Raw genomic sequence first — 26,896 nt, 5'->3', positions numbered from 1 at the left:
CCTCCCTGAGAGGCATTTTTCACAATAGAAGATTTCGATTTACATCATATTTGGAATACCACTGATTTGCACTGGTTTCCCCTTTTTTCTGTATCTTGGGCAAAAGCCTGTGTGCTTCCTCACTTTACTCTGATTTTGGACAGGTTTTTTACATGTCCATCTTTTGCATCTGAAGCCTGATCATCTGGTATGCTGTTTCCGTCACTTCTGTGGGACCGGGCTGTTGAGGAGTTCGGTGTGCCTCGCACAACATGCGCTGCACCCGCGAAAAATCTCCCGCTTGAGATTTTGATGGAGGCTGAAATTGTGCGCCCGCTGCCGCGGGACCGGAGCAGGGCCGGTACTCGAGCATCCTCTGCACCGAGACCGCGCCCGGCCTCTGCCGGCGCCCTCACGGGAGTGCGGATGCCCCCGCCCCGAGCGCGCCTCCCCGGCACTTCTCTCGGCGCAGGCGCGGTCTGGGGAACGCCCCCTGTGCCCGTGACCGACACCGGCGCTGCCCCGGTCCCGTTCGGGCTCCGGTCCCCGCTCGGCCGTGTCCGTGCCGCGTCTGCGCACTGGGGAAACACCCGCCCCGCTGCGGCTGCCGGCTTTGTGCGTCATCAGCGGGCGCCTGCCGCGCTCCGCGGCGGTCGCAGGGACGCTGCAGCCGTCCCGTCCCGTCCGCCTCAGTCCCGCCCGGCGCGGCTGCCGCGGCCCGTGCGCGTTCCCCGGGGGCCGCCACCCGCCGCCATCGCAGTCGCGCGGGTTCTGCCCTTCGCGCGCGGCTTTGGCCCCCTCTGCGTGAAACCGCCGCCGCCGCCAGCCCTGCTCCGCCTGGCCCGGCCCAGCTCGGCGCTGCCCCCGCAGCCGCCGGCCGTGCCCTGCACGCTGCCGACCGCCCGCTGCTGCGATCCGGGCACCGCCGTGCGCGCTATCGCCTCCGCCGCTGCTGTGCCTGCGACTGCCCCGCTGCCCCCGTGGGCCCCCGCCGGCCTCCGCAGCCCCCACGGCCGCCTCTGCGGCCCCCCCGGACTGCTCCCGGCCGGCGCCGCCGTGGCACGGGTTCGCCAGTCGCCGAGAAGCGGTTTTGCCCCGAGGTCCCCGACCCCCTCCGCCCTCCTCCCCCTGAGAGTTCTGGGGTTTCTGGGGGCCCATGGGACCCTGGGCACTCTGGAGATGATGCCAATTCCTCCCACACCTGTTTGCTAGGGATTACCTTTGCCCCTCCCTGGTCGGTAAGGGCAACTGCCGCCTGCTGATGGCAGGATGATTTCCCCCCATCCTCGAGAGAATACTGCTGCCTGCTGATAGCTGGCAGCCCCCGCGGAATTCCACGAAATTGCCTTTAACATTACCGTTGCTGGGGATAAAAGCTTCAAGGCCGTTTTATCTTTTTTCAGAGATTTTCACAGGGTGTGTGGCTGCCACGCCCTGTAGGGCTGACAAGATGCTGGGTTGTTCCTGGGAGCATGTCCCCCCCATGTTCTCAATTTTGACCTTTCTTACAAAGGATGAATCCTCTGCAAGGTCAGTCCGGAGTTTGCCCTGGTCACCGTCCAGCAGCTCGCAGGTGAGGGTTTCCAGGGGCGCTTCTGGTCCTCCTCTTTCCGGGTCAAGCTCGAAATGAATCTTCTCAGCAGAGGTTGAGATGTTCTTTCTGGATTTTTCCCTTGAGAGTGCCAGTTTTCTTTCCTTCTCAGGCTGAGTTTCATCGGCTGATGGCTGTGGCGTGGCTGCTTGCCAACTGCCCACCTGGGTGCCCTCTTGGAGCACCCACCAGGGACGCCAATGTCTCAGTGTCTTGCTCAGAGTGACCCCAAGAAAAGTTCAAAGTCTCTTTTCCCAGCCCGGCGCTTGAAGAAGGAGTCAGGGCTCTTCATTTCTCAGTCTCAAGGTTGTTTATTTTATCTTATCTATAAAAAATTTTCTCCTGCCCTGCCAAGGTCAGCTCAGCAGGACAGGTCCAGGCACTCTGCCTGCCCCTGGGGTGGTGTTATGTCTTTATACTACAAACTACGTATACAATGTTTACAATTACTTTCCAAAACCTATCACCTATGTTAGACAGTGAGCTTCTACTCTAAACCAATCTGTAAGTGCCACCATCACAGCAGAAGATGGAGGCCAAGAAGAACAAGGAGAAAGGCTGGACACACCCAGTTCCCTCCATCTTGCCTCCTGAACCCCCAAACCAAAAACCCCAAAATCTACTTTTCCACCCCATGATAACTTCACTATTATTCTGCCTAAACTGTTGTGGCTTACGGACCTTATATGAAGATCAGATATGCTGATCTTCATATAAGGTCCGTAATTTGCTCCACGGGTCATAATCAAAACCGCAGGGGCATTTTGGGCTCTGTGCCAGGGCTTCTGAGCTCCCTGGCAGGGGTCCTGGCCATCCTGGACTGCCAGAGATATGTTCTGGGTTCCCACAGGTCTCTTCTTAGGTCTTCTGCAGGTTGGTTTTTTGTTTCCTCTCCTTCTGCTTGTGCTGGGAAAAACCCCCTGCTGGGACATCTCTGCACCCTGGCATCCTGGGCATCTGCATAGGGATGGGCAATGTAACAAAGGACTGGCTGGAGGCCTTTGAAAATGGGAATTTATGGACAGGTGGGACTGCTCAATCTGACTGCACCAGGCCCTCACCCCTGGATCTCCTTCCTGCTTGGCAGGGTTCAGTTTCCAGGTAGGGTGGGCAAGGACTGGCACTCACCTGCACAGAAAGGCTTCTGGCTTTTGTCCCTGTAGCTAAGCCCAGGGTGAGATTCCTCCTTTAGTGCTAAAAGAAAGGAAAGGAAATCCAAGAAGGGATGTGCTGTGTCTTTGAAACCATTACCAACTGTGAGGAACACCCCTGCTAGAGTAGAACATGTCCCAGCCCAAAGGCCAGGCCTTCTGCTGGGCTCTGGAAGGGGTTCTGCAGGCAACGTGCTCAGGGGAGAGATCTCCACTGACCTCACTTCTCCCAGGGATAACATATCCCATCCCAAGGGTTCCCAGGATGGCCACAGACAAGAGCAATGGGATCCAGCACACTTACTTAGCTCTTTGAATAGTGCTTCTACACCTTTCTGAGCCAGACAGCCAGCAGCCACAGACACTGACAGCAGTCACAGGTGCACATGAAAATAAAATCAAAGACAGGATATTTAACAAGGACCTTTCCCCAGGGAACTCCAGGACTGCATTGAGCAGGTTTTGGGGCAGAACACATCCCACAGCTGGCCCAGGAGCCCCACAGCAGTGCTGGGGGGTTCCTGACCCTCGGGCCCACTGAGGCTCTCCTGGGCCAGGGAGCTGCCTCAGCTGCCACAGCACTCGGGCACCACACAGGTGCCCCAGTCCCACCAGAGCACAGCCACCCACGAGAGGGTGAGACTCTTCTGCCACACACCAGGAGTGGAGAGGAACCTCCCAGGTCCCTTCACTGTCCCTTGGCACATTCATTTCAGCCTGACCCTCAAAGCCCTGCTCAGCAACATCCCCCGCTAGAGTAGGATGTGTCTCTGGTCAAAGGAGGTCACCCCTCTGACCAAACTGATCCCAGCCCAAAGGCCAGGCCTTCTGCTGGGCTCTGGAAGGGGTTCTGCAGGCAACGTGCTCTGGGGAGAGATCTCCACTGGCCTCACTTCTCTCAGGGATAACACATCCCATCCCATCCCAAGGGTTCCCAGGATGGCCACAGACACAAGCAATGGGATCCAGCACACTTACAGGTTTTGCAGAGTATCTTTTCTGCACCTTTCAGAGGAAGATCATCATCATCATCCTTAGATACTGGACATCAGGTGCACATGAAAATAAAATCAAACACAGGATATTTAACAAGGACCTTTCCCCAGGGAACTCCAGGACTGCACTGAGCAGGTTCTGGGGCAGAACACATCCCACAGCTGGCCCAGGAGCCCCACAGCAGTGCTGGGGGGTTCCTGACCCTCGGGCCCACTGAGGCTCTCCTGGGCCAGGGAGCTGCCTCAGCTGCCACAGCACTCAGGCACCACACAGGTGCCCCAGTCCCGCCAGAGCACAGCCACCCACGAGAGGGTGAGACCCTTCTGCCTCACATTCTGAGAGTGGAGAGGAGCCTCCCAGGTCCCTTCTCTGTCCCTTGGCACATTCATTTCAGCCTGACCCTCAAAGCCCTGCTCAGCAACACCCCCTGCTAGAGTAGGACGTGTCTGTCACCCTGGTTTTTTAAGATTTTCTAAGCCTTCTGACGTTGACATTCTTGTACTGAGCTTTCTCACACACTTGCTGTAAATAACTCATTGTTTTGCATTCCTTTATAGAAAAGAGAAAGTTGAGAGACTGTTGGTTTGTCCAGTGTCATTGGAGAGGTGGCACTGTCACCCTCCAATCCACTGTCACTCTTGGAAAACTATAAATGCTGGAGTCAGAAAATAAACTTCCCTTTTTCTTCATCTTGAGAACAGTGGTGTGCGCCTGTGTTCTTTCGTGTCCTACACCAACATGTGTCTCTGGTCAAAGGAGGTCACCCCTCTGATGAAACTGATCTCACCCCAAAGGCCAGGCCTTCTGCTGTGCTCCAGAAGGGCTTCTGCAGGCAATGTGCTCCAGGGAGAGATCTCTATTGGCCTTACTTCTCCCAGGGATAACACATCCCATCCCGTCCCGTCCCGTCCCATCCCATCCCATCCCATCCCATCCCATCCCATCCCAAGGGTTCCCAGGATGGCCACAGACACAAGCAATGGGATCCAGCACACTTACTCAGTTCTTCAAATATCATTTCTACACCTTTCTGAGCCAGACCGCCAGCAGCCACAGACACTGGACATCACGTGCATATGAAAATAAAATCAAAGACAGGACATTTAACAAGGACCTTTCCCCAGGGAACTCCAGGACTGCACTGAGCAGGTTCTGGGGCAGAACACATCCCACAGCTGGCCCAGGAGCCCCACAGCAGTGCTGGAAGGTTCCTGACCCTCGGGCCCACTGAGGCTCTCCTGGGCCAGGGAGCTGCCTCAGCTGCCACAGCACTCAGGCACCACACAGGTGCCCCAGTCCCGCCAGAGCACAGCCACCCACGAGAGGGTGAGACTCTTCTGCCTCACGCTCTGAGAGTGGAGAGGAACCTCCCAGGCCCCTTCACTGCCCCTTGGCACATTCATTTCAGCCTGACCCTCAAAGCCCTGCTCAGCAATACCCTCTGCTAGAGTAGGATGTGTCTCTGGTCAAAGGAGGTCACCCCTCTGACCAAACTGATCCCAGCCCAAAGGCCAGGTCTTCTGCTGGGCTCTGGAAGTGCTTCTGCAGGCAACGTGCCCAGGGGAGAGATCTCCACTGGCCTCACTTCTCTCAGGGATAACACATCCCATCCCATCCCTTCCCATCCCATCCCAAGGGTTCCCAGGATGGCCACAGACACAAGCAATGGGATTCCGCACACTTACAGGTTTTGCAGAGTATCTTTTCTGCACCTTTCAGAGGAAGATCATCATCATCATCATCATCAGATGCTGGACATCAGGTACACATGAAAATAAAATGAAAATGAAAACAGGACATTTAAGAAGGACCTTTCCCCAAGGAATTCCAGAACTGCACCGGGCAGGTTCTGGGGCAGAACACATCCCACAGCTGGCCCAGGAGCCTGCAGGATGGCCACAGACACAAGCAATGGGATCCAGCACACTTACTGATTGCGTCAAATAGCGCTTCCACACCTTTCTGAACCAGACAGCCAGCAGCCACAGACACTGGACATCAGGTGCACATGAAAATAAAATCAAACACAGGATATTTAACAAGGACCTTTCCCCAGGGAACTCCAGGACTGCACTGAGCAGGTTCTGGGGCAGAACACATCCCACAGCTGGCCCAGGAGCCCCACAGCAGTGCTGGGGGGTTCCTGACCCTCGGGCCCACTGAGGCTCTCCTGGGCCAGGGAGCTGCCTCAGCTGCCACAGCACTCAGGCACCACACAGGTGCCCCAGTCCCACCAGAGCGCAGCCACCTACAAGAGGGTGAGACTCTTCTGCTTCACACTCTGAGAGTGGAGAGGAACCTCCCAGGCCCCCTCACTGTCCCTTGGCACATTCAGAGCCTGACCCTCAAAGCCCTGCTCAGCAACACCCCCCGCTAGAGTAGGATGTGTCTCTGGTCAAAGGAGGTCACCCCTCTGACCAAACTGATTCCAGCCCAAAGGCCAGGCCTTCTGCTGGGCTCTGGAAGGGGTTCTGCAGGCAACGTGCTCCGGGGAGAGATCTCCACTGGCCTCACTTCTCTCAGGGATAACACATCCCATCCCATCCCATCCCATCCCAAGGATGGGCACAGGCAATGAGCAATGGGATCCATGAGTCCACACTTACTTATGGACTCAAATTGGCCTCCTTGGTCATGCTGCCATGAACTCCCCTTTTTTGTGGCCATTAGGTTCACCTGAAAAGAAAAAGAAAAATGAAAAAGAGGAAGCTTCACTCTGATATTTCCCCTTAGGTTTTAAAAAAATGCATTTAAGAGCTTTTTTGTGACACATATATCCCTCATACTACTCAAACGGCTGATCTACTGAGGGTTTTTTAATTTACTGATTTTCCCTTCCATCACTGTCCAAACAGAATACAGCTCTTTCCAAGATATTCAGTCCTTGCTTCTGGTCTCCCGTATCATTTTCTCTAGGTTCACTCTGCAATGCAAGGTAAAAGAGGGGCAAAATCTCTGTGGTGAGCAACATCTCAGCACTAGAGAAGATAAGGCAGTTGATAAGATGTTCTGTTGCACTCCCAGCTGGTCCCTAACCCATCTTGTCTGCCCTGGAGCTCTGAGAACTCTTACAGACACACACTTCATCTTCCTTGGTAAAAATTAAGACCTTCTGCTTTTGCAGAATGCAGAACCTGGTGTTCAACCTCAGTCATATTTTCCACAGAGGTAAGGGACCACTTTCCATTCCTTCAGACTCAAATCCTGGAGGTTATCCTGACCAGCTATGAAGAAATCTATGGTGAAAGGACAAGTGACCTTGGCTGGTGTCGATGCAGGAGGTGTCCCAACCAAAGAGTAATTACCACTGATTCCATGATGCAGAAGGCATGAAAGACACTTTATTATTTGTGTACAGTATTAAGAAATATACAGTTCCTATAGGAACAGTAGTGGACCTAAGACCTGATTGGTCTTAAGGTGAAAACCTCTCACACTATTTATGCACTATGAATAGTACACTCTAGCAAACCATTTTTATAAACAATGGTTATAGAAAGAGCGGTAATAATTGTTTGATTTTTTTTTCTAGGATTGTTAGGTTCAGTTTGTGAGAAATTGTTCATTCTTTGACTGAACTGAGAATATTTGCAGGCTGGCTGCCAAATGCCCATCAAACTTCTCTCACTTCTCCTCCTCAACTGGATAGGAGAAAAAAATACAACTGAAGAGCTCACATAAAGCCTGGGACATCCCTCTCCAGCTGCCACCATGGGCAAACCAGACTCGACTTGCAGTCGATTGCTTTGCTTTCTCAGCAATTCCCAATACAGCAGCAAGCTGGGTAACAAAGACAAATCTGCAACCACCTTGCTCCCACTCTCCCCTCTCCTGGCTGTGAACACACCTGGTACAGGTGGCTGGGGCAGCTGCAGTGCCTGATGCAAGCTGAGCTCCAGCTGAGAGCTCCAGACAAGAGCTCATGAACGGCCAACAGAGCCCAACAAATGGCACCAAGAGTGGTGGCACCACTGGGGAAGGGGCACCGAGAGACCCAGCAGGAGCTGAGGGCCCGGGAGGAAGAGCCAGACTTGAGTCTTGGGCATGCAGACTGAGGGGATAAAACTGAGGGGCTTGGAGAAACATCTCAGGCTGTTGGAGGAACAGCTCAGGCTATTCCTGTGTCACTGCACTGGGATTAAATGGCTTTATGGAATCAAACAGCTGAGACTGCTCTGGGAAACCTGGGCTGGAACCAGGGAGGACACAGGGGCTGGGTGTGGGGAGTCCAGCAGGGCCCACTGGGGCACTGCAGCCCCTGCTGTGTAGGGGCTCCAGTCCCAGCACTGAACACCTTTGGTGGCTGGAGTGTGATGGCCAGAGAGCCTTGGGAAGGGTCAGACTGGGAAGTTTCCCAAATATCCTCTTCTGCACAGCTGGCTGCAGAAGGCAGGTCCCTGCTGACCCTTCCAACAAAGCCACCTGTCCCTCCTGAGCACATCCATCAGAGCAGCAGGGACTGCTCAGGAGTGAGGAAAGGTCTGCTCAGGGCACAGCTCGCTGCTGTGCTCTGCTCTCCCTCTTTCTTGCACTCCACTTCCCTGTGCTGTCTGTTCCTTGGGACTTTCTGTTTTCTTTGGCCACGTTCCAGAGAAGGAGGAGGACCTGGACTGAATTAAGGAACCCCTTGCCAAAAGCTGCTGCATGTTCAAGAAAGCTTTCCTGGTGCTCAAGGGGAGAATAGACCCAGGTGAGGAAAAGAGGGGAGGACTAAAAATACAGAAATGCCAGCAGGGACCCAAGAGAAGTCACAGCCCCAGGGCCCATGGCTGTCCCACAGGTCTAACTGAAGGCATCAGACAGGAAATGCCAGGGGTGATTTCCCAGGAATGAAACCTGCTCCATCTCCTCCCACTACATTTTGCTGTTTTGCTCTGGTCTGAAAGGAGGGAAAGCATATAAATGGCAAAAAATGCTCAGAGTTTGAGGGGTTTTCTCCTGAAAGCAGAGCAATAGCAAGATGGCTTCTCAAACAGTAACAATGAATACTGTGCACTAGAAGCTGTCCTGGATGTGCCTCTGCCATTGATCACTGATGAGCACAGACATTAGCTCAGATTACCGCTCATGGAAAGATGGTTGTGCTTCCAGGGATGGGTCACCCCACTTCTCACAGACAGAGACACATTGTCCTCTCTGTCTCATATTTGGAAGGAGCCCTGACAACTGCTTTAGACAGGAGAATTATTTCGTGCAGGGCCAGATCTGTACTCTTGAGCCAAAGCTGAAGCTTTGAGGGGGAAAAAGAAAAGGAAGGGGGAAAGACAGGAGAAGGGAGGAGAAGCAAAGAAGAAAAGGGGGTGGGGGAGGCAGGGGTAAGAGAAGACAGAAAAAATATGGAAAAAAAAAAGAAATGAAAGAAAAAAAAGAAGAAACTCTCTCTGCCACATTGTCAGTGATGGCTTTGTTGCCCAGAGACCAAGAGAGTCTGGTCTGCCAACAGATGTCCAATAAATTAGACATTTTGAATTATGCATTGAGTGCAATAAAACATTATTATCAGCATGTGAGTTAAATGCAGGAGGATTGTATGAGTGGTGGTGAAATTTCATTATGCTTTTTCTGGGGTGCTAAGGTGAGCTAATAATATTAAATATAAAAATTAAAATAAGTTTTAGTCGCTCCATGAAATAATTATTCATTCTATATTCAGACTAAAAATTTTTCCGATCAGCCAAGATCAAAGAAACAAACAATTATCCATAGCGTATTCATGGCAACCAGGCTGTGCCTAATCAATATGCTACTTACTTTTAACTTTTTTCCCATTTAATGTGTAGCAAGAGTCATGGTAACAATTTTTGCTATCAGACAAAAAACCCATGAAATAAATAAGTAAGGCCTGAATTGACCATTTTTTCTCTATGTAGGAATGAATTAGGAACTGGGTTAGTGTCTGTAGACTGTGGGCAGGAAGGGACAATCGACTTTGAATAGGAATTCTATGAAATATTAACTTCGTGGTCTCCCTGCAACCCTTCCTGACTGGTCCCCCACCCTCTGCAGCACAGCTGGGCCTTGATGAGACAAAGACACTGAAAGCCCTGGGGGCCCGGGAGGGCAGCAGGGCTCCCTCAGGCCTCAGCAAAGCCCAGTGAAGGCCCCAGGATGGTCCAGGGAGCTTTTCCCACTCAATCTCCTGTGGCAGAACTGGACTCAGCAGGTGAGGGCCCTCAGCAGTGCCCAGCCCAGGGACCGTCACTGCCCAGGAAGCCTTGAGAGGAGGGGGTGGCACTGCTGTGCATGGCCAACAGTGATTTCACTGGCCTTGCCCAGAGGGGCGGCTGCAGCTTGCTGATTGCTCTGCTGCAGACAGTTCTGTTTGGGCAGGGTCACGCTTCTGTTGTTGCAGACACTGATATTCTTTAGGGAATCCCAGCAGGACTGAAGGACAGCTGGAGGAGGATTGCCACCCCAGTGACCACCAGGGCAGTGGTTCCTGAGCGCCACAGCCCCCTGTGGCTGGGCAGGTGTGGTGTCAATGTGCTGGGCCGGGGTCAGCCCTTCCCCTGGCGGGGCTCCTGCTCACACAGCCGCGGGTACTGCTGCCTTGCTTTGCTGCTGGCCCGTGTGCTCCCTCTCCCAAGCGCTGCCTTTTCACCCTGGAGCTCGCTCAGTTCAGCCGAGAGCCTCAGGAGAGGAGTGCTTTACTCCTGCCTCCTGGAGAGACCATTCCTGCCCTCAGAGGAGGCTGCCCTGGAAAGCTCGGCAGATTTCCTGATAGGCATTTATGGGAAATCAGTGTCAAACAGAGAAAGGAGGTGCTGGGGGGGAGGGAGGAGCCCGTGGGGGTGGGAACCCTCTGCAGCTGCTGGTTCAGCCCATCAAAGCCTTCTCCTCCGGAGCCCGAGCTGTGTGCTCTGCTGCTGGCCTCAGTCCCTGCCCCTCGGTGCCTGGACCCCACTATTTCCCGGCTGTGACAGCCCAGGCTGGCACTGAGGAGCTCATCCCTGGCCAGCCCTTCCCTGTGGGGCAGGAGCAGCTCCCCGTGAGCATCCCCCATTCACCCACCAGCCAGCTCTGCTGAGCCATCGCTCCCAGATCCCCCACGCTGCTGGAGCCCTTTGCTTTGCCTGGCCATGGATGCCAGGGCAGCTGCCATTCCCATGGGAACCTGCTCACTGGCCTGAGACCCTCCAGGCTGCCCCCAGAGCTCTTCTGCCCACTCTCCCTGATGATCAGGGGGTTTCTGAGCTGCCAAGGCAGCGTCCCCCCTTTCTGACCCCTCCACTGCTCACTCACACAAGTCAACTTAACCTCTGCCCATCCTGTTGAGGATGTCCAGGTATCCCAGCTGCTCTTCACACCTCCCATCCTCATCCTCCCTGACACTCCTCTGGCAGAGCCTCTCCCCTTCCTCTGCATTCCACCAGCACTCAGGCACAGCCTTCCAAACCATCCAGGGATGGGTTTGGCTCTGAACAAAAATGATGTAGGCAGCTTCTGAGAGCAAAACAAGCAATTTTGGGTTCTCAGGGGTTCAGAAACTCCCACTCAGGAGCATTTGGACTAGGAAACTGCAAATTTGGGAGCTCTGGGGTCCCAAACACTGATTTAGAAAGATTCTGGGCTCTGAACAAGCCTCAACTTTAGGCAGCATTGGGGTTGAGAAACACCAATTTAGGGAGCATTTGGCTCAAAACCACTGATTGGGGGAACTTTTGGCCCCAGAAAGTCCCCTCTAGGCAGCTTTTCAGCTCATAATTCCAATTTAGGGAGCTCTTGGGCTCAGAAGCACATGTTTAAGGAACTGCAGTACTCAAAAAGGGATCTCAGGAAGCTTTGTGGGTCAGGAAATGCAACTTGGGGAGCTTCAGGGCTCAGGAACACCAATTTAATGAGCTTTGGGGCTCAGAAAAATCAGTGTCCAGAGACATGGGGCACAAAAGCAGCAATTTAGGATACTTTGGGGCTCAGCAATACCATTTCAAGGCGCTTCTGGCCTCAAAAATGGGCATTTGGGGAACTTCACAGCTGAGAATACTGAAGTTTCAGAAGCATTGAGGCTCAGAAACAGCTGCCTGGGGACTTTTTTGGACCTGAAACAGCATTTGAGCTCAGAAATACGGATTTAGGGAACACTAGAGCTCTTAAAGACCAATTTAGGGACACACAGGCCTATGAAACCCTGATTTGGGGAGTTCAAGGCTGAGAAAAAGTCATGTTGGTAGCTTTGGGAATCAGGAAGAGTGATTTGGGGATATTTTCAGAGCAAAAAATAACAATTTAGAGAGCTTTTGGGCTCCAAAAACCCAATTTAAGCCGATTTTGGGCTCTGTAGTCCCTATTTAGGGAGCTTTGGAGCTCCAAAACAGTGATTTATGGAACTTTTGGGCTGAGAAACATCCATTTCGGGAGCAGAAGGAGCAAGCCCCGAGGAAACACGGGAGCAAGGGGCAGGCACTTACCTGGGACAGGTCTGGGAAGGAGCCGCTCCGCGCTGGGGTGCGAGCACTGCTTAAAAACCGGGATAGATACAGCTCGCTAGCTCACTGTGCCCGACCCGTTCCCGCCCCAGTAAAACCTTTCTCGGCTTTATGCTGATTTCCCTGGAAACTGAAAGTGGAAATGCTCGATCAGGGAGCGGCTCCTTGGCTGGGGGAGGGAAATGTGCGCAGCCAGCGGCCCCTCCCGGCTCCTGGAGCCTCCCAGGGCACCGGGAATGGCCCGGGAGGGCACCGGGAGGGCACCGCGAGCGCTGGGATGAATCCCGCGGGCTGAAGGCACACCGGGCACAGGGCTTGAGTTAGGGGCGTCAGGGCCCTGGAACACTGATATTGGGAACTTCGTGGCTTAGAAACCCCTGTGTCAGCAGCTTCGGAGCCAGAACAGTGAGCGCAGGAGCTTTGGGACCGAGAATGAGCAATTCTGGGGGCTTTGGGGCTCCAGAACACTGATTTTGGGAGGGTTTTTTGGCTCGGAAAATAAACAAAAAAAAAGGGGGGGAGCTCAGAGTCTCAAAGCAATTTAGGGATATTTTGAGCTCACAAACAGCTGTTTGGGGAGATTTTGGGCTCAGAAACAGCCATTTAAGGATATTTTGGTGTCTGAAACACCAATTTAGGGAGCTGAGAAACACTCTTTTAAGGAGGATTTGGGCTCATAAATATAAAACTAAAGAGTTTTTGATCGTCCAAATCAAAAACCTATTTGGGGAGGGCTGGAATACAAGTATGGGGAGGCCTGACAGACTGACTGTACCCCAAAGCCACCAGGACAAGTGCTGTGTGCCTGTGGTGGTGAGAACAACGGCCGGATGACTGCAGACATACCACATATATTGCCATATATATAACCATATCATATATTTAGTTTATAAACTAAAAACATTCCTGATGTTTTTTTTCCTATTCCAGCCACATTCCTGGATTTAGAAAGGCTCCCAGAAGTGTAATTGTACCAAAAGTTTTGATTCCTATGCACAGGGTGATAGGGAGAAACATTTTAAAAGTTTTAGGCTGATTCCTTCCCATGTGTTTAAAATTAACACAAAAATCTAATTTCACAGAACCCAGGAACTCATCAGAACAGTGAGTGGTGGGTGATGGGACAATAACATCCTGCTACAACTGATGTTATTCTTGCATCAAGAAGAAAATGAAATTAAGTCATGTATACTGAAATGTTTCTCATTTTGAGAAATCACCTTGGATAGCAAAAGGATTGTGGTATTAATATAGCACCTTCAGATCCTTTCGTTTAGGCTTTGGATAAGGAAAATAAAGAGAAAAATATTAAATGTTGTTATATGTGTAGCATGAGACACACCTGCTCTGAGCATTTAGAGTATCAAGAGAAAGGAGGTTTAAATGCAGTTGCAAAGCCCAGTGCACAGAGGACTAAGAAGGCTGGCTGCAGGCACAGATAAGAAAGCAATAAAGGTAAAAGAAAGTTCAGGAGGAAGGTAAAAGTTGTCTGGCTCTTATTTGCATAGCATAGTCCTTGATAATTGAATAAAACTACAAGAAATCCGGGAAACAGGTGCTTTTGATATGGGTAAACTAGTTGGCATTGCATGGGCAGCACATACAAATCAAAGGGAAACCAGCTAGAAGTGACTAAATAGAAAATAATACCAGGTGAAGAAAAAGGATGTAGGATTGACGGGGGTAGGACGGTCGGGACAGATGGAGACGAGAGATCTCTGCAGCCAGGTCGTGGAACTTGTGGTTTATTGCAAAGGGCCTGGGTGCAGGGCCCTGCTGGGACTTGGGGTTTATTGCAAAGAGCCTGGGTGCAGGGCCCTGCTGGGATTTGGGGTTTATTGCAAAGAGCCTGGGTGCAGGGCCCTGCTGGGATTTGGGGTTTATTGCACCTGGGTGCAGGGACCTTTTGGGATTTGGGGTTTATTACGAAGGGCCTGGGTGCAGGGCCCTGCTGGGATTTGGGGTTTATTACGAAGGGCCTGGGTGCAGGGCCCTGCTGGGATTTGGGGTTTATTGCAAAGGGCCTGGGTGCAGGGCCCTGCTGGGATTTGGGGTTTATTGCAAAGGGCCTGGGTGCAGGGCCCTGCTGGGAGCTGCAGCCACAGCTGGAGCAGGCCTGAGAGAAGAGAGGGGTAGAGAGGATGAGAGGGTGAGAGAGTAAAAGCATAAGAGAGTGAAAGGGGTAAGAGCATCAAAGGCAAGAGCTAAGAGACAAGAGCTAAGAGCTAAGACAGCGAAGTTCCCGTTACAATACAATAAATCTTCTTCTGTATTGAATATTCTATTTCTCATTAACCAATCTAGTACAAGATACAAAAATCCTATAGCATTTCCATACAGCCTGTAAGAATCACTACATTAACATACTGTGCTACATTTTAAACCCTAAAAACTCTCTTTGGACTCCTTCTGCCAAGCTGTAGGGTCTGCTGGGACCCTTGGACCTGCCTGCAAGCAGAGGGAATTGTTTCATCAAAAGCGGATTATCTTCAGTCAGCCACATCATTGTTTTCCTGTTGTTCAGTAACTAAGGGATCTCAAAGCTTGCTTTCATTTCAGTCTCTCTTATAGTTTCTATATTCTCAAAATCTTTTGCCAGACAATCATATTTATAAGACTTTCATGTTTCATCTTCCCCAACAAAAGGAATCGTCAAAGGACTGCTGCCACCAGGGAGGAAGGGGAGGGGCGTCTTGTGACAGGGGAAGGGGTTCAGTTCCTCACTTCATTAGGAAGATGGGAACAAATCAGTGCACATATTGTAAAAAAGGATGGACATTGGAAGCAGAAGTGTCCTCATCTAAAACCCAGGACTTCTCCAAAGCCCCTCATGGCAATAGCTTGGTATTTGTGAAGGGGACCAGCAGAGCCTGTGGTAACAACCACACTGGGAAAGGAAAAGCTGGGAATTTTGGTAACAGGAGCTGGTTATTTTGTATTAAATACCCTGCAAGGGAAGTTAAGTGACGATTCCATCACAACTGTCAGTGTCATTGGGACTTGTGAAACATGCCCCTTTTTCAAGCCAGTTGTGCAATGCAAACTTCACAATGCCAGACTTTTATGTCCAAAAAGGAGACAAAAGGGTCCTGTAACTTTATTCGAGTAAAGGGAGAGGCCATGACACGTTTACCCTGGGGGTCTCTCCAATTTTTTGAGGACACAACCTCCTTTTCAATACTGTTTTCCTGTCCACGTCACCCTCTGTCTTTCCCCACTGGCTGAGGTACTTGAGAGGTACAGACTTCCCAAATCACCTAATACATATCCCCTCCTAATATGCACCCCTCTTTTTTTTTTTTTTTGTACCTCTATTCTTCTTTTTTAAGCCCAGGGATTTAAGATGGCCTTGGATAAGCAGCAATCTGTGTCAATTAGTAACATTTCTCTGAAATGTATGGTTCCTCCTGTTGCTTCTTTCACCTGCCAGTATCTATTTTTATCTACAGTGTGGAGAGTCAGGGATCTGCGTGTGGAAGAAATCGGGCTGTACGATCAGTCAGGACATCCCCCCCCGCCGCCGTCAGACCTTTGCTCTGTGCCCGGCCGCACCCAGCCGGACGTGAGCAGAAGGAAATGACACTGACTGCCCAAGCTATAAAAACCCTTGTGACCCCTCAATAAACGCCATTTGCTGTCCACCGCGTTGGTGTCAGGAGCATGTGGACCGAGTGACCCTGGGCTTTGGGCCACCGTGCCGGACTGAGAACCAGGTCGCCACGCCTTGAGAAGGCAACACCCGGCTCCCCCAAGTATCCTCCAGACCCTCAAGTTCTCTCTGAATTCCCTCCCCAGATCCAAAACTGCCCCAAATGTGCCCCATAAATGTCTCCAGGGACATAGTGGCCCCTTTTACCCTATGTGAGAAAAATATTATAAAAAAAGATTACAAAAGGTCTCCAAATATTACTAATTACTCTAAAAAGGAAGAAATTAATAGCCAATAGATCTCAATGAATTAATTAAGAGAATTGTGTTGCTCGGAACCAATGACCAATACCTTTTTGGTTGCTAAAAATGTATAGTTTTTTTAAGAACAGCATAAAAATAAGTTAATAAAACTCCAGAATAATATTTTTATAAATAAGAAAAATATAATTATAATTTAATTAATTATTAAATGTTTTTAATAGAGAAAAATGAATATTGTTTTTTAATTTTCAGCGCTCGAGAAACAAAATGTTAGCCGTTTCTAAATGTCTTTTAACGAATAGCACCAGTTTGTTTAATATGCAAGGCCCGAAGATTAGGGTTAGTAAGATTATAGTGACTAGGCCTATTAGGGTAGAAATCAGGGTGGTGAGCCATGGGGACTGGTTGAACCACGACTCGAACCGGCCCTGTTGAGCTTCTCTATCCACTTTTCTTAGGTTTAGCCGATTTGTCAGTTTGGCCATGGAGTCTCTAACGACTCCGGTGTGGTCTGCATAAAAGCAGCATTCCTCTTTCAAGGCAGCACACAGGCCTCCTTGCTGCATGAACAAGAGGTCCAGTCCTCGCCTGTTTTGGAGGACAACCTCTCAGAGTGAGGAAAGGGATTTTTCTAGGGAAGAGATGGATTTCTCGATCCTCTGCAAGTCCTCGTTGACTGTCATCTGCAGTTGTGCCAGTCCCTGATGTTGTGTTGCAAGGGCCAAGATGCCTGTGGCAGCGCCGGTAGCTCCTAAACCAAGGAGGATTGCGATGGTGATGCCTGTTATCACTTCTCGTTTGTAGAGCCAATTGGGTTCCTCGAACAAGCGGTACACCTCTTCTTCCTGGCGATACAGGACTCTAGGGACAAGTAGAACTTGGACACAAAAGTCAGTAGAATGATCGAATTTTTCAAGGAGTACACATGGGCTTACCCTGGATCGTTGACAGACCCACATTCCCGATGCAGCTGGGATCACCCACTGGAACTTCCCTCCCTTAAGTCTGACGAATTCCCGGCAGACGTTTCCCATCTGCTTTGCCAAGGTTGCATTGCCAAAGCATTTGCCCTGGCCCGTAACCTGACTTAGGGTAATGCCTCTCCGGGGGGTGTCCCATCTGCATTGGCGTGGATTGTCTGACCTGAAATCTGGGGTTCCCTGTCAGCTGTAACAGTTTCTTTGATGGCCCCATCACCTGAGAGATGGCGTAGAACCCACCTGAATGGCCGGTGAGGGTAATATTTTGTGTCTGCCTGTCCTCCAGCTACTAACCCTAGAAACAAGATCACACAGAGATACCATTACTGCTTTGATTTTGATGGTGCGAGTTTCTCAGGGGATGTCTGGTCGCTTGATGGCCTCTCTCTCTTTCCCGGTAGTGGGGCATATGGGTTGCGGGGGCGTCCAAAGATCCAGTCCTGCAAACAAAGTCTCACAATTCTCATGAGTTTCTCTTTGAAGGTCTGGTTTAATAGATTTGAGCGGACACCATTTAACATCCCCGTCTTTTTTAACGGCCGCATATCCCCGCCCCGTGAGCACTAGTCTCCAACCCCCTAGTTCGGTTTTGATCACAACCCGTGGACCATCCTCTAGTGCTCGAGTGGCCCAGTGTCTCTGGACTGGACTGTTTGTTTCATCCCTCCCTAGGGAATTGATTTAACGCTAAGCAGCGCAGTTGCCAGTATGCGTGCCTGGTCACCCGGGGGAATTGCATTGGTGAAGCCTTCTGCCTTTGCTAATACTTCCAGCTTAGTTTTCAGAGTCTGGTTTGCTCTTTCGACGATGGCTTGTCCGGTGCTGTTGTATGGGATGCCATGCACCAAGGCGATGTTCCACTTCAAGGCGAATGCTTGGACCACCTTTGAAATGAAGTTTGAGCTGTTGTCTGCTTTGATTTGTTTTGGCACTCCAAGCCATGCCATGGCTGTTAGCCAATGTTGGATGGTCACTGTGGAATGGGTCTTGAGATGCTGTGTGGCCACGATCATGCCGCTGTACGTATCTACAGTAACTGCGAGCCACGCTCAGGGTTTCAACAGCTGGCATTGTGTAAAGTCTGTCTGCCATATTTCTGAGGCTTTGAGGCCTCTGGGGTTGACGCCACTCGACCACAGTGGCGACTTCTGGCAGTGGGGGCACATAGCGACGACGTGCCTTGTGTCCGTGGTAGAAATCCCGCACCTTTTCGCAAGCGCTTTAGCTCCAATGTGAAGGGATTAGTGCAACTGACGAGCTTCTTTCAGTGTCCATACACCCTTTGCGGCGGCATCAGCCTTGTCATTGCCTCTTTAGTAGAATCCTTTGATCGGGTCATGGCTGTTGACATGGATGACTGATATGGTGCCTTTCCGTGAATAGAGTGCTTCCTCCAGCATCGTTGCCACTGTAGACACTGACACACCTGGTCCGTTCATAGCTAGGCAGACCTTGGCCACAAATATAGAGTCCGTTACAATGTTGAGGTGGTCATCTTGGAAGAGTCTGCACACCAAGACCATTGCTGCTGCCTCCAGTTGTTGCACTGACAGTGTGCGGTCACATGCTTTGAAGCAATGCCATTGCTCTCCTGCCTGCCACACTGCTGTTGCGGTTGAAGTAGTGGAGGAAGCATCTGTGAAGACCGTTGGTCCTGGCTGCGGTCGGTCCATGACCTTTGGCGGCATGTCCATGTCGACAGTGGTCAGCAGCTGAGTCCAGGGTGGTCTGGCGGAGTAGGAAATTTCTCCTCCGAAGCCGGAGAGAGAAAGGGCCAGACGTTCCGATATTGTGGTTGACTCCATGGTCGGCTGCTTGCGGAAAGGAAGGTGGGTTCTTGTCGGCTCGGTTCCTAGGGGTTTCAAGGCGAGTTTCCTGCCTTTCATGATGAGGTTAACGATGCATTTGATTCCCGGGGAAAATGCACGAGTGGGTCTTCCGAGGACCACTCATTGGATTGGTCGGGCCTTTTTGGAAGGTCCTTGGGCCAGTGTTCCCACTCCCCCCTTCGGTGTAAAGTGGACATATAGGTCCAGCGGCATGGCTGGGTTCCACCTGGCAAGTGTGCCAGTGGACATCTGGCTTTCAATGAAGTCGAGGGAGCTCGTTGCTTGCGGTGTCAGCTCCTTGGGTTCTCAGGGGTGCTTTCCTTTCAGGAGGTCATATAAAGGGTCCATGACCTCGGGAGGAATTAGGACGATGTTGCGAAGCCACTGCAGCGATCCCACCAGGCGTTGCATGTCGTGGAGCGTCTTGATGTCTCAACGGACCTTCACTTTGGGGGGGGTCACGTAGGAGCTTGTGATCCCCACTCCCAGGAAGGTCACACAGGGTCCTCTCTTGATCTTTGCGCTCACGATCTCTAAGCCGTTGGCCTGAAGGGTTTCCGTGATTGTGGACACCAGGTGATCTACTTGGCTTGCTGATGGTGCAGCGACCAGGATGTCGTCCATGTATTGAATGATGGTCGCAGTGGGGTAGGAGTGCCGGACTGGTGACAGTGCTCTGTCCACGGTGATTTGGCATATGACAGGGCTGTCTACCAAACCTTGTGGTAATACTCTCCATTGGAAGTGGAGGTTGGGCCGCTTGCCGTTTCGGAACACAATGGAAAAGGCGAATCATTCTCTGTCCTCAGGGTGCAGGAGTATCGAAAAGAAACAGTCTTTGATGTCCAGCACTGCGCATGGCTGCCCTTCGGGGATGGCTGAGTTCGTGGATAGCAGTGTCTGAACTGGACCCATGGGTCAGATTGTCTTGTTCACTTCTCTCAGGTTGTGGATGAGGCAATAACCTTCTCCAGACCTTTTGGGGATCACAAATACAGGGGTGTTCCATGGGCTGATGGAGGGTTCTATGTGACCCTTTTGCAGTTCGCGGTCGACCAGTTCCAGCAAGGCTGACACTCGAGGCTCTGACAGGGGCCACTGCTCGACCTATATGGGGTCTGATGATTTCCAAGTCAGTTTGATTGGCAGCGGAGGGTGTACGGCAGTGGCCCTCATGATAAATTTGTGACCCTGACTCCTAACATAGCAAGGACGTCCCTTCCTATCAGGGGTGGAGAATTTTGCAAAATGTAGGGGTAGATTGCTACTGTTTGTTCTGGTCCCTTTTTCGTGTGAAATGTTATAGTCACCAGCTGGGTGCTTTTCCATGCCCGGGACTGCCCCCCCACTCCGTTCACTGGAGGGACTTCTTTGAATTGCCAGTGTCCGGGCCAATGAGCCTGGGGAAAAATCGTGCAGTCTGATCCCGTGTCCGCCCAAAACTGAAGCCCTATGACGTGGGGATCCTGGCTGCCGAAAAGGCGGCATGTCCCCCACACCATGAGGGGCTCCTTCCCTATTTTCATGGCCAGGGCCACCCAGGGGTCCCGCTCTGGGTCGTCCCCTGCTGGCCCTGTGGCACCGGCGCGGCTTGTGGTGGTGGGGGGTGCGAAAGTACTGCTGGCGGTGCTGCGCAACTCTACCATTGTGCTGCTGACGGGGGTGCGAAACTGACTGCTCCCTGAGGGGGCATGGGGTATGAGGGTCCCCTGCCCCACTGGGGGTTGCTGTAGCTGGGCCACTGCATGTTCCAGGTGGGAGGAGGCTGGATACGGCCCGGCTGCCCCCTCCCTCTCCCGTTTCCCTGAGGTCTGGATCTGCATTCCTTAGCTAAATGCCCCTTCCTTCCACATGCCCAGCATGGTCCCCTAAGTCTCCCCTGGCATGGTGGAGCAGCTGCTGGTAGGTGTCCTGGTTGGGGGCAGTTTACTGCCAAGTGGCCTGCCTGGCCACTCTTTAAGCATGCCATCACACTGGTTATTGCAGTGTGAACTGCTGCTTGGAAGGGAGCTAGATGTTCTTCCTTTGCAACGTGTCTGATCATGGCAGCTATATTAGACCCCTGCGGCAGTGATCTTAAAATGTCCTTGGTGTCTGAGTTGCATTGCTGGCATAGGCATTCTGCCAGCACCGGACCCTTCGCCTCTGAGGGTAATGCAGAGGAATCTAATGCTGCCTGAAGGCGGTCCACAAACTGAGTGAAGCTCTCACTCTCACTCTGTTTTATAGTTGACCATGGGGAGGGTTTGGCTATTACTTTGGAAGCAACATGGATGGCTTCTCGGGCAGCATGGGTTGTTGTCATAACCTCATGGGCCCGCAAGCCCTCAGACTGCGACTGGAGGGTGATCATAGTGGGGTCTGTGCCCATTAGCCTCTGTATGCTTGGGCCGTGCAGTGGATGGTCAGCTCACTTTACCAAGGCTAGCTGCTTTATACAGTTGTCCTCCGATTCCTGTTTAAAAACGATCATCCCCGCCCCATCGAAAATCATCCTGCAAGTCTGCATAATATCAAAAGATAGCATGTCATCCCCTCCAAAAACACTGTCAATGAGTGTGGAAACCATGGCAGAATTAATTCCCCTGTCTGCAATCGCTTTAATAATTGCCTGTACGTCTTTCGGGTTTACCGGGGAATAGGTCCTTTGGTTTCCGCCTGCTCCCCCCACCCGGACCGGAAACACCAGTGTCGCCGACGGAGCCCATTCTGCACACACTATTTTTATTTTCCACCAGTCTGTAAGCGGGGTTTGGTCTTTCTCTGATAACCCCTTCACCCACGTGGGAGCGCTGTGGCTAGTGACCTTATATGCTGCTGCTCTCTTTCTGTTAAAACTAGAATCTGAGTCGGAACCCCCCGATCCCCTCTCGAGTTTGGAGCTCAAGTCAGAGTCCGAGCTGGAAGTCGACTGGCCGGATGTTTCTGGGCTGCTTTGCCATTTTCTTGGGCTCCGATCCCGCCCCTTCTTGCGGGGGTTGGGCTGTTCCCTCCCCCTGGGGTCCCCCCGCCTCCTGCTGGGGGAGGTCCTTGCCCTATAAGCGCCTAATGTGATCTGAGCGCTTTGATTGGTCTTACGCTCCTCCGCGGGGGCGGCCCCTTCTCCCCATTTGCCCGCGCATGCGTTGTTAAGCAGGCTGACTGCATTTCCGCCCTCTGCATCTTCCTTTCCTCTCTGAACACGTGGTTCGGCGCCATTTTCAAACGCATAGGGTGGGGGGGCGTTTTTATCGATCCCTACGGGGTCCGACAATCCGGCCACTTCTCGCGCCTCCTCAGCGAGCCCCTGCCAGAACGCCCGCGTGTGTTTCCCCCACTTGGATGGTAAGTCAGTCTGCTCAGGGGAATCTGGCGTTTGTGGTTCCGCGCCGCCGATCTAATCAAAATCCTCCGCGGTCTGTGTTGCCGCGCCCACCCCCAGCTGCAGCGTGGCTAATAAACAAGTTCGCGCGGCTTTCCAGGTTTCTTGCTCTTGTCAAGCTTTTTGCAGAGCCTGGATAACTCTGCCCCACGATTTTATGGCTTTCCCTGAGCCTGAGGACATGGTTTCCTCGGCCAGAGCCTTTGTACAATTATCCCAAACCCCCAGATGGAGGATGTCTATCGGGCTTTCTATAGCCCCAAGCTTAATCAGTCTCGGTAATGCAAGACATAGATCTTTAAGCTTACACTCAATACCCCATTGCGCATGCATCTGACTTACAACCTCTGCTATGGCTTCCACGGTCCACCCTGGTCTGGGGGCGTCCCCCCCGCTGCACTAGGCCAGCTGTGCAGCTGCCGGTCCCCTGTCCAGGCTATCCCCGAACCCCGGGCGCTGATCGGCTCCCGGGTTTTGGCACCAGATGTTGCCTTCAAGGCGTGGCGACCTGGTTCTCAGTCCGGCACGGTGGCCCAAAGCCCAGGGTCACTCAGTCCACATACTCCTGACACCAACGTGGTGGACAGCAAATTGCGTTTATTGAGGGGTCTCAGGGGTTTATAATGGCTTGGGCAGTCAGTGTCATTTCCTTCTGCTCATGTCCGGCTGGGTGCGGCCGGGCATGGAGCACGGGTCTGACTGCAGGGTGGGGGGTGTCCTATCTAACCGTACAGCCCGAATTCTTCAGCACGCTTGTCCCTGACTCTCCACACTTGGCCATCTGTCCTGCAGGCTGTTCCCCCTGGGCGTGCTGCTCCTCTGCCCTGGCCGGCTGCACTCGCCCATCTCGCTGTGCCCCAGCATTTCTCACCCAGCGTTTCTGTGCCCTCCCTGGGCTCCCTGCACCCAGTGCTGCCGGCTCCTGGCACAGAGCCCAGCCATGGCCCAGCCTCATGCTGCCACACCTCCAGCACCAACATTCTGCCCTGCGAGGGACTTTGCTTTCTCCTCAGCTCCAGGCGGAACCTTCCAAGCTGCTCTTGGGGGAGGTTTCCTGCAATTCCCACTCCCAAGTAAAGCTCTGTCTCCTGCTGGTCACAAAGAGAGAAGGGCTGGTGGGAGATGTGGTGGTCAGAGGCTGTATGGGGCAAAGTGACCATGAAATTTTTTAGTTTTTAAATATTCCAGGAAAGAAGGAGGGGCATCAACAAAACATCTACAAGTGGCTGGATGGCCGGGCCCAGAGAGTCGTACTGAACGCTGCTGCATCCAGCTGCAGTCACCAGTGATTGCCCTCAGGAGCCTGTGCTGGGGCCAGTTCTGTTCAATATTTTTACTGACAAATGGATGAGGGTGTTGAGTCTTTCATTAGTAAATCTGTAGAAAACACTAATTTCGGAGCATGTGTCCATCTGCTGGAAGGCAGGAGGACTCTTGCAGAGAGACCTGGAGCAGTTGTATGGATGGGCAGAGTCCAGTAAGATAAAGTTTAATTTTAAAGTCCAAGTGCTGAGTCTTAAACTTTGGCTACAACAACCCCTGCAGCACTACAGGCTGGGGACAGAGGGGCTGGACAGCAGCCAGGCAGAAAGGGACCTGCAGGGACTGATGGACAGCAGGCTGGACATGAGCCAGCAGTGTGCCCAGGTGGCCAAGAAGGCCAATGGCTCCTGGCCTGCATCAGGAATGGTGTGGCCAGCAGGAGCAGGGCAGGGATTCTTCCCCTGTGCTCAGCACTGGTTGGGCAGCACCTCGAGTGCTGGGTCCAGTTCTGGGCCCCCAATTTATGAAGGACATGGAGGGGCTGGAGCGTGTCCAGAGAAGGGCAACAAGGCTGGGGAGGGGTCTGGAGCACAAGTCCTGTGAGGAGTGGCTGAGGGAGCTGGGGTTGTTTATCCTGGAGGAGGCTCAGGGGAGACAAGGTGAATGTCAGGGCACAGATAGGACTTGATGGTTTCCAATGTCTTTTCCAACCTTGCTGATTCTATGATTCTCTGAAACCACCCTTGGAGCAGTTGCAGGATGAGCCCTGGGCCTCCTCTTGAGAAGCTACAGCAGCCCAGGTCCCTCAGCTTCTCCTGCCAGGCCCAAAGCCCATCCTGTCAGTCCTGCAGAGCCTCTGCAGCTCCTCCTCACTGCCCAGAACAGGGAGCCCCAGAGCCAGACACAGCAGCCCAGATGTGCCCCCCTGGCCTGGGGTGCCTCTGGCAAGGGAGCAGCACCAGGCCCTGCAGGAGCCTGCAGACAATTCCTGCAGCACTTGTAGGATGATCCTGCTGCCCAAGGGACGTTCCCATGGTGCCAGGTAAGGAACTGCAATGGGGAGTGGGGCCAGAGAGGAAAGGGCAAGCAGGGATGGGCTGTTTGCAGGCAAGGGAACGGGGGTGGGCAATGAGAAGAAGTATGTACAAGGGAAGAAGAAAGAAAGCAAAGGTGAAGGAAAGGAAATGCTCAGGGCAGTTTTGGGGTGGCTGCCAGGCAGCCCTGGCTTTGAGCAACAGCATCTGCATTGCGACAGGAAACTCCCAGCTGATGGGAACAAACTTTCTGGCTGAGTGCAGAGGCCAGGACAAAGCTGAGTGGTTTCTCTGGTGTCCCCCAGCCCTTGCCGGCCCCAGGGGCTGATGGCATTTGTGCTCCCTTAGGTTCATGTCCCCACACCAACAGCATGGGGGTGCTCCCCCTGCTCTGTGCAATGCAAACAGGGGCTGCTGAGCCAGTGCTGCCGTGTCTGTGCCTGCAAGGATGGGGCACCTGTGTGAGCTGGGGGAAGGGCCAGGGCTGCAGAGGGGAGATGTTGTTTGCAGCTCCATGAGGACGCTCTGGGATGCTGCCCTGGACTGTCCAGCGCACTGGAGATGGATCAGCCCCTACTCTGCTGCTCCTTCCTGTCTGCCCCAGGGCCCTTGCAGAGCCCCAGCCATGCTGTTTGCCCCCAGCCTGCCCACGGCCAGCCTGGGGCTGCTCACAGGGGGTTTCTGTGCTGAGCATTGGCCTGGCCGTGTTCTTGAGAGAGCCTGGGCAAGGAGCCTGGAGCCCCCAGGGCCTGGCCTGAGGTGTCAGCGCTGCCCCAGCAGTGCCCATGGCCTGTCCCTGCTGCAGCCCCGGCACTGCCACCCCCAGGGCTGTGCCTGGCCCTGAGAGCACTCAGGCCCTGCAGCAACACCAGGGCCACCAGGGCAGCAGGGCAGGGCCATGGCAGCAGCACTGGCAACACGAAGTGCTGCTGCTGCTGGGCACAGCTGCTGGGCCAGCACTGATCTGCCCCCAGCTCTGCACACAGACATTGCTGCTGCAGCTCTGCTGCAGATATTGTTGCAGAGAAGGCAACAAAAGGGCATCTCTGCAGAAAACTTTGCTGGGAGAGATCCTTTAGTTCATTTAAAGGCACCTGCAGTATCCGTGGATCTCTGGGCTTATATGAGTCCAAACCCGGCTCACTCAGGACCCAAGCCTACACAGAATCGCATGAACGAGATAAGAGACGAGAAGTGCTCCCTGCCACATGGGTCAAAGCGTCAATTTTATTCGTGTGGGACAGATCACCTCTGGTGTTGGCGACCACCCAGGCAGCAAAGAGGGCATGCCTCCCCCTGCGGTGATGGGGGCAGGGAAAGAGGACCACATCCAGGAGGGATGAGGGGAGGGACCATCCGTGGGACAGACCACAAGGCATACAGAACCAGGGGGTTATGTGAGGGGAACCATGTGAAAGGGGGAACATGCCATTCACGTGACCCAATAACGTTTTTCCCCAACACCCAGTGTAACTAAATTCCTATTTAGGAATTTAGGCAATACAACAGGCACCAAGAGCTCATTGACACAGTCTGTGGCCACACGGAAGGAGGTGGAGAAACAAATAAGAGAAATGGCACAAACAATGACATTTCTTTGTGGACAATATGAAAAAAACTAAAACAAAGAAAAAGAACCGCCAAATTGAAACCAACAAGAAGTATTAAAAAAGACTTTTATTACAAGTGATTTTCAGAAATTGGTAAGCAGATTAATGTTCCTGAAAGCATTCAGTCATCAGTCTCCACACTGCAGCCTTGAGCTCCTGGTTCCTCAGGCTGTAGATGAGGGTGTTCAGGGCTGGAGGCACCACCGAGTACAGAACTGACAGGGCTAGATCCAGGGATGGGGAGGACATGGAGGGGGGCTACAGATAGGAAAATGTACCAGTGCTTATGAACAAGGAGACCACGGCCAGGTGAGGGAGGCAGGTGGAAAAGGCTTTGTGCCGTCCCTGCTCAGAGGGGATCCTCAGCACAGCCCTGAAGATCCGCACATAGGAGAAAACAATGAACAAAAAACAACCAAATACCAAAGAGGCACTAATTCTGATGAGTTCAATTTCCCTGAGAATGTTGGAGTGTGAGCAGGAGAGCTTGAGGATCTGTGGGATTTCGCAGAAGAACTGGCCCAGGGCATTGCCATGGCACAGGGGCAAGAAAAACTGTATTGACTGTGTGCATGAGAGCATTGAGAAAGCCACTGACCCAGGCAGCTGCTGCCATGTGGGCAAAAGCTCTGCTGCCCAGGAGGGTCCCGTAGTGCAGGGGTTTGCAGATGGACACGTAGCGGTCGTAGCACATGATGGTCAGGAGTGAATACCCTGCTGTGATGGAGAACATAAAGATAAAGAACTATGAAGCACATCCTGTG

The 26,896-nt window shown here is 52.5% G+C and overlaps 1 protein-coding gene and 1 pseudogene across 1 annotated transcript; one reads left to right on the top strand and one right to left on the bottom strand.

Annotated features, from left to right (window-relative positions):
* LOC131096519 (zinc finger protein 850-like) overlaps window positions 1-26,896 on the top strand; it is a 425,516-nt pseudogene that overhangs the window by 183,963 nt on the left and 214,657 nt on the right.
* On the bottom strand, window positions 1,871-12,220 carry LOC131096515 (uncharacterized). Its single transcript, XM_058044855.1, has 9 exons — window positions 12,126-12,220; window positions 6,324-6,393; window positions 5,649-5,708; window positions 5,403-5,468; window positions 4,717-4,776; window positions 3,700-3,762; window positions 3,026-3,085; window positions 2,699-2,764; window positions 1,871-2,527 (listed from the first exon to the last, which is right to left on the bottom strand). Exons 2-9 carry the CDS (start codon window positions 6,382-6,384, stop codon window positions 2,316-2,318), a joined length of 648 nt encoding a protein of 215 aa, XP_057900838.1. The 5' UTR covers window positions 6,385-6,393; window positions 12,126-12,220; the 3' UTR covers window positions 1,871-2,315.

Source organism: Melospiza georgiana, unplaced genomic scaffold (assembly GCF_028018845.1).
Source record: "Melospiza georgiana isolate bMelGeo1 unplaced genomic scaffold, bMelGeo1.pri scaffold_42, whole genome shotgun sequence".
NCBI lineage: Eukaryota > Metazoa > Chordata > Aves > Passeriformes > Passerellidae > Melospiza > Melospiza georgiana.
This window is presented reverse-complemented; position numbering and strand designations above follow the sequence as displayed.